The sequence below is a fragment of the Poeciliopsis prolifica genome, unplaced genomic scaffold, assembly GCF_027474105.1.
Source record: "Poeciliopsis prolifica strain line A6 unplaced genomic scaffold, Auburn_PproV2 SCAFFOLD002, whole genome shotgun sequence".
In the NCBI taxonomy this organism is placed as follows: Eukaryota; Metazoa; Chordata; class Actinopteri; order Cyprinodontiformes; family Poeciliidae; genus Poeciliopsis; species Poeciliopsis prolifica.
This window is the reverse complement of record NW_026562377.1, coordinates 2,735,066-2,744,500: the sequence shown is the minus strand read 5'-3', so window position 1 is coordinate 2,744,500 and position 9,435 is coordinate 2,735,066. Positions and strand designations below refer to the sequence as shown.

Here is a 9,435-nt window from a genome sequence, read left to right as displayed (position 1 = left end):
ACAAAATACTTTTTTAATTATTTAATAAAAGGTACCAACAAAAATCTGAACTCTAACTGGAGAAAATCCAGGACACCCCAGAGCTAAAACCAGCTGACCAAATGTTCTGGGTTGCCAGGAAACCGGGTTTGTCTTAGCGGGGGTTGCTAGTGACTTTGTGACTTTGCATTCGGGAGATTTTTGAAACAGATCATTTTCAAGTTGCCAAAAAACAAACAATTGGTTAAAAAAAAAAAAATAGAATTTTTTTTTTTTATTTGATTTTTTTTTTGTCAAACATTTGCAAGGAAAACCGTGGCGCTACGTAATGGTTTTGAATGGAAGTGAAACTTTCCAAAAATCACACCAACTGTATAAATGACGTTGAAATGATTTATTTACTCAATGCAGCACAAATAAACAGCACATTATAAAAAAGAACTAAAACAAATATAAAATGTCATTTAATGATGAACCACCAACTGACAGATATCAAGGTATCAATTTACAGCAACAGGTAAAAAACACAAGACACCTAAAAATGTGATAAAAGGACACTTGAAGGTTGAAGGTACTTTGATTCACACACTGCATAAAGAAGACATCCGACTTTATTTTGTGAGACAGAGGCGAGTAATTTAAAAGACAACCAATCAACAACAACAAAGTCACTCCACATTTCTTACTTCTATTTCATTGCTGCCTCAACGTTATTTTAGTCCTGATCGAAGAGACAAGTACAAAAAGTCACATTTGCTGTTTTACATACATCATTTATAAATATCACAACATTTTTTGCATGTATTTCTAAGTTAGCTCTGCACAATCACTTATGTTGATTGCAACAACAAAAAAATCACAAAATTGTAAAATCCTGCAGCGGCTCCAACAACCCACTGTGGATACAAAACACTGGAGAAAATGTCTGGCAAAAAAAATCCTTTTGAGAGTAACCTCAGAAATTCCCTAGAAAATACTTGGAATTTCTAAGTTTTAAAAGAAAAAAAATCAGAAATTTTGAGCTTAATCTCAGAAATGTTTGTGTGAAAACTTGAAAATTTCTGGTCTTGAAAAGTTGAACATTTGCTAGAAAAAAACTCAGAACTATTGAGGTGGATCTCAGAAATTTCCAAAAAAAAAAAAGCTTGAAAATTTCTGAGTTTCAAAAGCGGAAAATCTTCGACTTTTGACACTCAAAACCTATATCCAATTCTAGAAAAGTTTCATCTCAAAATTTCAGATTTTTGTACTTAAATTACAAATTTTTCAAGTTCAGGAATTTCAAAGATTTTCTCAAAAGTTTTTGAGCTTAAACTCTAATTTATGAGTCTTTGGGTGGAAATTGACACTTTTTTTCTCTACTTACAATGTTGCAATGTTGTTCTTTATTATTTAATTTTAAGAAGCACATATTGAGACACAGCAATTTATTAAAATTTGAACATTTTGTTATTTGTTTTATGAATGCATTCTGGTACAGCCGGCCCTTTGAGAACACTGATGGTCTTGATAAGGCCCAAAATGAAAATGAGTTTGACGTCCCTGTTGTAGCTCATCAGCATGAAACAGCTGATAGGCTCAGCGTCTGTGCAGATGTGCCTCTCTAAGCGTTGAGACTGTACTCCTGCTTGTAGCAGCAGGGCCGGCAGATGGCGTTCACTAAACCGTTTCCAAGCTGTAAAAGGCAGATAATGAACTCCAGCACTGCGAGGCCCAGTAACACGCACAGCAGAGTGACGTTCCATTCTACGATGTTGATGGGCTGGAGGCACCGCGACCAAATTTCAGGCTGCAACAGATACCTGGGAAAGTGACAATCAAAGAAAAAAAGATTGGTTCTAAGAGCTGGTTATAAGTGAAATAATCTGCCAGTAGAACTTGTACTTTTTCACAAATATTAAGGAATTATTGACTTCAAACAATCAGCTATATCTTTCTGAAAAGTTACTCGTAAGTTCGTTTTGTGCTAAGATATTTGCACTACAAGCTAGAGCAAAATGTTTTGTATAATTTTATATTTTTATGCTGTAGATATCTAAGAATGATTGAAAATACCAGATCAGCTACAGATGAGCATTAGGCCAAAGATGAAACAGATGGAAAAACTTTTCTTCTTGTATTGTTTATGAATAAATAAAAACGTATTTGCACAGTGCAAAAACACAAAGTCTAGTTTCTAGTGAAAGTAAGGGAAAACTGATTTACAAATAATTTTTCAGCAAGATATAGGAGCTAGCTTAAAGTAAATAATTTCTTAAAATTGGTGAAAAAGTACTAGTTACACTGCACCGTTACCTAGCAACACCTGCCAAGCCCGGCCTGTCACCTAGCAACCTGGTTGTAGTTACAATGTAAGATTATTTCACCTGTAGGTGGGAAAATGTCTTCATGTGAAACAATCTGCCAGTAGAACTAGTACATTTTTTTCATCAAAAGTACTAATTGTGTGGAAAATATGCAAAACTTTTTTTGGTTTAATTACAGTTTTGAATATGTTGTTCTTTCAGCAAATTTCTTTTTTTTAGTTTGTTTACTCCAGTTAACAATTACTAAGTTAGTTGGCAATTACTTGAATACTAAATTAGATTAATTGTTTCAGCCCTGATCTAGAACTTTGTAGAAGTGCTGATGGCGTGCGTCCTGTTTCATCCGACATAAAACTACAGCAGCATTTTAAAAAAGAAAAGTCTTAAGATATGAAAATCCTGCAACAACGATAATCTTCTTGATGTAAAATGTTTTGGGTTTTTTTTTTTTGTAATTGTTATTATTGGGTGTCCTCACCTGCCGCGCTGGTCTGCGAAGGGGTACGACCACCCATAGGAGGTGAAGCAGTTGGGGCCCTGAACCAAAGCCAGGCCTGAAATGACGAAGCAGTAACCAGAGCCCAGGAGGCCGACGATGGCCGCCAGAACCGAGCCGCACATCTGTGAAGGCACAGCGGCACACAAGCAGCATTTTAAAAACAAATGAATGTTTACACTGCAAAAACACAAAATCCTACCAAGTATTTTGGTCTAGTTTTCACTGTGAATATGTCAGTTCACACATTTACAGTAGATTTTTTCACTAGTTTCTTGTGAAAAAATATTTTCACTAGAAACGACTAAAAAATACCTTTGTGTTTTGCAGTGTGGATTTGGTTAGGAGTGTATGCTGCAATGAATAAATGTTGACCGTTTCGCTTCATCCCTGCCGCGTTTGAAAATCAGGCACAGCTGCTACACACACACGTATAGACGCAGCTGTGAATGTGCCTTCAATGGTATTCAAGCTCACTTTGGTGTGTGTTTCTTAACAATGGGAGCCTTGTTCAGTAATCATGGGAGACTCAGCATTAGCACTTCAGCTCTATCTGATAGAAGTCTAGTTTTAGCATGGTTATTACTAACGGTCCTGGAGGGCTGGTATCCTACATGTTTTAGTTTTCTCAAAGGTTTAACGCACCTGAATCAAATGATGGCCCAAGAAGAACATTGACATGCTGAAAAGGTTGTTAGCGCCACCAGGGAGAGAATAAAACATGGAGGACGCCGGCCCTCGTCTGTGGACACCTCTGACCGAATGCATTACTCTCAAAGCAGTGACAACAAAATAATAATAAAATTGCAAATATGCCGTTGTATACTAAATTAAACAGAAACGGATACAAATGTCAAAATGTTTCACTCAGAAACAGAATGAAGTGCTAGCTCACATTAGCACTTAAGCTCTATCCAATAGAAATAAAGTTTTATCTTTGTTATTGACTACTTATTAAACTGAAATACTCCAATAATTACACACTGATTGAGAAAACTCTGAAAGCAATAGCAATGTTGAAATGTGTCATTCAAACACAGAGCAAAATGTCAGCTAAAGAGTTAGCATTAGCATTTCGCCAGATAGGATAGGAATCTAGTTTTATCTTGGTTATTGACTTCTTTAATGCGTTACTCTGAAAGGCGTGAAAACAAAATTATAATAATAGAACCTCAAAAAAGTCGAACTGGAAAAAAAGACATGTTGAAAAGTTAGCTTGTCAGATAAACTGAATGCTCCAGATGTTTATCAGATCCCATAAACAGTTGCTGGTGCAGAATGTTCCCCTGCTGTATATTTTGAGCACTGGTCCCAGCGTAAAAAGTCTCCTACCATTAAGCTTTCATTCCAGCAGCAGCTGCATTTCCCTAGAGTGATAAAGGCCACAGCTGGAATCAGCATCTGGAAAGACAGAATGGATTCTTCAGTTACACTGTCTGAACAATTACATTTTTCCCCTTTATCTAATTTATTATTCTGTTCCCAGACAATTTAATAATAAAAAATAACATTATGAAGTTTCTGCATGTAACTGTAGATTTAAGTTTTCAATGCAAAACAGGTTTAATTAATTAAAACAGCTATACACCATTACAAAAATTAATTTTAAAAGAAATAACTATTTATTTATTAAACACAAAATTTTACCAAGTATTTTTGGTCAGATTTCTAGTGCAAATATAAGATTTGCACTAGATTTCTAGTGGAAATATCTTAGTGCACTTCAGTTAACTAACTTAACTAACTTAAGCCCAGCTCGTTACCTAGCAACTCCAGTGAAGCCTGACCTGTTACCTAGCAACCTGGACACCTAATTTGCTAAATAAAAACACAAATTGTTAAAAAACGTTTTTTGCCACAAACTTTTGGAGCTAGTTCTGGTGGTTTTTGTGGCCATATAGTTATAAAAGTCACACGATCAACAACAGGATGTTACTGCTGGTGGAAACAAAAAAGAAGATGACAGGAAGTGGTTGAATGATGATGTTTTTTTAACAACTTATCAAGTGAACAAACTTATTTACTTATGAATTTTAACTACATTTCTTATTCAATGGAAAAACCGCAATTGAAAAATTGCGATTTTTCAACCCCTGGATAATATAGTCAAAGTTTTGCACGCATTTGTAACGGAAACACAGTTTGTTCTTTTCTCCCCTGTCTGGGAGGAAGAGAGGGACTCTGATCCTCTTTCCTGTGTGGCCGTCCGTCTCCCAGAGACATTAAATCACATTCTAACAAAAGGAAAGGATGGTCCAAAGTGTTTTCCACACCCGCAAATTGCTCAACCATCAGAATTTAGTTAGATACACATCCTGCATGTCAACAGAAGAGATTAAAAGGGAGTCTGACGACCCGGAGGGAAGTGTGCGGCCTGTGAAGAGGAGAGAAGGAAAAACGGAGGGAGGATGCATGTGGGAGAGGAAGTTGGGGGAGCTGCAGATGTTCTCAGAGGGATTCAGTTTGTTCTTTGACCTACTAACGTTATGTGATTTCCATCCATCTACTTAGAAATAAGCAGCCAAAAATATGAAACTACTCAGATCTCACAGTTTTCAGATTCTGGAAAGAATGACCTAATTGATAATTGAAATTTTTTAAATGTCCTCAAGGATTTTTGACATGGAGAAGCTTGAAATCTAAAACAAAGTTACATGATTACCACTAGATATACCTCGAAATGTATGTTTCCAATTTTTATTCAACTTAAAACACATAAAAACACGAATAACTTAGTGAAAATATCTTAGCACACTTGAAACAAAACTTTATACATATCAATTTAAAGGAATTTTTGACTTCAATCAAGCACTTAAATCTCACTGAAAAGTTGCTTATAAATTAGTTTATTCTTATTTCAAGTGTACCAAGATATCTTTACTAAAACCTAGAACAAAAAGTACAATTTTGTACATACTTAGTAAAACGTTGTACAGCGCAAACCGCGGCAAAACAACCAGCTGACCAAATGTGTTGGTTGCAAGGTAACAAGCTAGGCTTTTGCTCGGGTTGCTAGGTAACAGACTGAGCTTTTGCTAAAGTTAATTTACTATTGATAGTTTCTCTAGAAACTAGATCAAAATACTTGGTAACATTTTGTGTTTTCGTTTGTGTACTTCTTTCTGTTTATGGTTCTGTGTTTATGGTATTTATAGACCAAAACTGATTTGAGTTTCCAGCATTGAATAGAAAATCAGAGTAATTACTATTTAACTTTAAAATCATCAATCAGAGAAGATCAATGGGAAATTGGATGATTTCTATTCTTGATCCTTGATCGATTGATTGTTATATTTCTTTGATTTTTAGCACAAATAGAAAAGGATTATTTGTAAACCTCTCCTGTGTAAATCAAATTGCTCTTGTGGTCCTCCGTCCAGCAGGGGACGCTAAGCAGTTTAATTATACCTCAGTTCTGACCAGTTTCAGTTCTTTAACTGATCATCACGCTTCATTCACATATTATTTAAATTATCTTGTTTTATGTCCTTTTACTCTACCTGCATCTGGCTTAATTAGCACAGAGCGTCATAATTTACACTTTGTGGACTGCAATTTAGGTTTACAGAAGAATAGTTGAAAAACAAAGTTCATTTTAGTTGTGAGGCACAATCTTTCTGTTGTTGCTGGGTGAAAAAGAGCAGCTACTTTCTGCTCAATTAGAGCAAAACCCCATCAGCTCAGCGGCGCAAAGCAGACAGATTAACTGTAGCTGTACAAAACGCTTCTTTGTTCCCACTGAACAACTGCAAACTCTCTCAGACTGAATGGTGTCAAAGGGGAACAATTTATACTCTGTAATTTTTCAGGGCTAAATCCACTTTAATTTACTAAAAAAAAATACATTAAAAGACACGAAATAGCTCTGCCAACAATACACTGCAAAAACAACAAATATTGTTGTTTTTATAATTTCTAGTGAAAACATCTCAGTAAAATAAGACAAAACTAACTTACAAGTGACTTTTCAGCAACAAAAAAAGGGGCTTGTTTTAAGTAAAAAATTCCTTCATATTGATGAGAAATGCCAGGTAAAAGTGAAATAATCTACCATTTGAACTAAATTAAGAAATTATTTCTTTAAAACAAGATTCTATAACTTGGCAAAAAGTTAACTGTAAGTTTGTTTTGTCTCATTTCAAATCTACTAAGATATTTGAACTTAAAAATTAAAGAAAATAGTCGGTAAGATTTTGAGTTTTTGCAGTGTATTCTCTGATGAATGAGACAGGAAGGGAGGAAACGCTTCAGTTCACAAGCCATGCATATCAAAAACTATTCCTAAAGTTCTGTACTTTAGGTTTTTAAATATGACTATAAATATGTATTTTGAGTAAGTATGGAAGATTATTGGTGTATATTGCTTTAGGCTTCCCCATTAATAGATTTATAACATTAATAATATTTTATGTGTAGAGCAATTTTTTACACAATTAAACATGAAACAGCATCTTACAAGACACAAGGTACAAGTAAAAACAATTTAAATCAATTTGAAATGATTTAAATTTCAAATTGATTTAAATAAACTTGATTTACTTAACTGCAATAATAATAATAATACAAAAGAAATCTTTTTTTGTTTTGTTTTGTTTTAAATAGACAAAAAGTAAAAGCAAGAAAAAATACAAATTTCAAAATGATCATCCTATTGACATCTAATTTTACATTATTTGTTTGGAAAAAAAGAAGGTAGAAGATACAAGATTTTATCATTTTCATACTAAAACCTACAAATATTTACATTTTTTCATTACAGATACATTCTTAAATTATTTGCTTTGAATGACAGCTAAATCTCACATTCTCATCCTTAAATGTACAATTATTTAACATCAACATCTAACATAACAACATCAACATTTAACATAACATCAATATCATTTTTAAACACTTGCTTTTTAGTCCATTAGTTTTAACTAATGATTTAAAAGTATAAAAATTTCTGATCATAAAACCTAACTAAAGTTTCTCTATGATAAATGTTTGTACTCACCAGCAGCCCTCCGCCTCCCAGTCCACCAAAGTACCAGATGTATCCGGCGAGTCGGTCCTGCTGGATGTAGGAGATTTCTCCCATTGGAAACAGCAGCAGCAGGTTGGCCAAAATGCTGCAAAGTGCCAGCGGCAGCAGAGCCAGGCCCAAAGACCGGGCAAAACCCACCGAGCAGCACATCGAAAAACAAAAACACCAAAATCACAACGAGCAGAAGGAGACGGCGGAGCGGCTGGAGCGGCTCTGGAGAGGCTCTGGAGAGGCTCTGGAGAGGCTCTGGGAAGGAGAGGAGGGGAACAGCTGAAGGGACAGGAAGCCGGTTGTGTCGGAGTTAAAGGGTGGAGGGGGTTCTGGCATGACAAAGAAGGAAACACGTTCATGCTGACGAGACCCGAACGAACGGAAAAACAAAAATCCAACGAGGATGACGGAGTTTCCCTCAGGCCGTTAGTCAGCAGAGACAAAATCAGGATGGAAAAAAATAACTTCAGTCAGAAGAAACAGCTGACATGTTTAATGACGTAAATACAAGAAAAAACTTGAAATAAGAATAGAATAGTCGAAATAATAGAAAATAAAGTTAAAATATTTGAAGAATAAAGTCGTATAATTACAAGAAGAAAGTCAATATTTTGAGAATAAAGTTGTAGCACTACTATTTTATTCTTGTAATATTATGAGTATTATCTTTTTTTCTGGTGCGGCAGTTTGCAAAATGTTCTAATACTTAAATTATTCACAGAAAACAAGATTTATGATGGAGTGTTTGGGCAATACGAAGGAAAAACAGTTAAAATAACATGAGGAGAACCAGGTTTTTATATCCTTGATCATTTCTGTATACATTGTGGGGACCAAATGTCCCAATGGACAAGTTTCTGGATCCTCATGAGGGCAAATGCTGCCTTGGGGTTTGAGGCTAAGTATGTGATGGTTAGTTAAGGTAAGGTAACTAACCTTAGTAACCTTAAGGTAACTAACCTCACCTAAAGTTAGTTATGGTAAGGCCTAGGTATGTGATGGTTAGTTAAGGTAAGGTAACTAACCTTAGTAACCTTAAGGTAACTAACCTCACCTAAAGTTAGTTATGGTGAGGCCTAGGTATGTGATGGTTAGTTATGGTGAGGCCTAGGTATGTGACGGTTAGTTATGGTAAGGCCTAGGTATGTGATGGTTAGTTATGGTGAGGCCTAGGTATGTGATGGTTAGTTATGGGAAGGTAACTAACCTTAGTAACCTTAAGGTAACTAACCTCACCTAACGTTAGTTATGGTGAGGCCTAGGTATGTGATGGTTAGTTATGGGAAGGTAACTAACCTTAGTAACCTTAAGGTAACTAACCTCACCTAATGTTAGTTATGGTGAGGCCTAGGTATGTGATGGTTAGTTATGGTGAGGCCTAGGTATGTGATGGTTAGTTGTGGTAAGGTAACTAACCTTAGTAACCTTAAGGTAACTAACCTCACCTAATGTTAGTTATGGTAAGGCCTAGGTATGTGATGGTTAGTTATGGTGAGGCCTAGGTATGTGATGGTTAGTTGTGGTAAGGTAACTAACCTTAGTAACCTTAAGGTAACTAACCTCACCTAAAGTTAGTTATGGTAAGGCCTAGGTATGTGATGGTTAGTTATGGTGAGGCCTAGGTATGTGATGGTTAG

The 9,435-nt window shown here is 35.5% G+C and overlaps 1 protein-coding gene across 1 annotated transcript; it reads right to left on the bottom strand.

The window, feature by feature from the left end:
- Nucleotides 1-354: 354 nt before the first annotated feature.
- Nucleotides 355-8,298, bottom strand: tm4sf18 (transmembrane 4 L six family member 18). Its single transcript, XM_055045579.1, has 4 exons — nt 7,778-8,298; nt 4,114-4,182; nt 2,764-2,906; nt 355-1,781 (listed from the first exon to the last, which is right to left on the bottom strand). Exons 1-4 carry the CDS (start codon nt 7,955-7,957, stop codon nt 1,583-1,585), a joined length of 591 nt encoding a protein of 196 aa, XP_054901554.1. The 5' UTR covers nt 7,958-8,298; the 3' UTR covers nt 355-1,582.
- Nucleotides 8,299-9,435: the final 1,137 nt, after the last annotated feature.

Coding starts and splice junctions, on each gene's coding strand:
- tm4sf18 (XM_055045579.1), bottom strand. CDS start 7,957: ATGTGCTGCTCGGTGGGTTTTGCCCGGTCTTTGGGCCTGGCTCTGCTG. Junction 2,907..4,113: donor GCTGGAATGAAAGCTTAATG/GTAGGAGACTTT, acceptor GTGCCTTCACAG/ATGTGCGGCTCGGTTCTGGC. Junction 1,782..2,763: donor TTCGCAGACCAGCGCGGCAG/GTGAGGACACCC, acceptor TCACTTTCCCAG/GTATCTGTTGCAGCCTGAAA.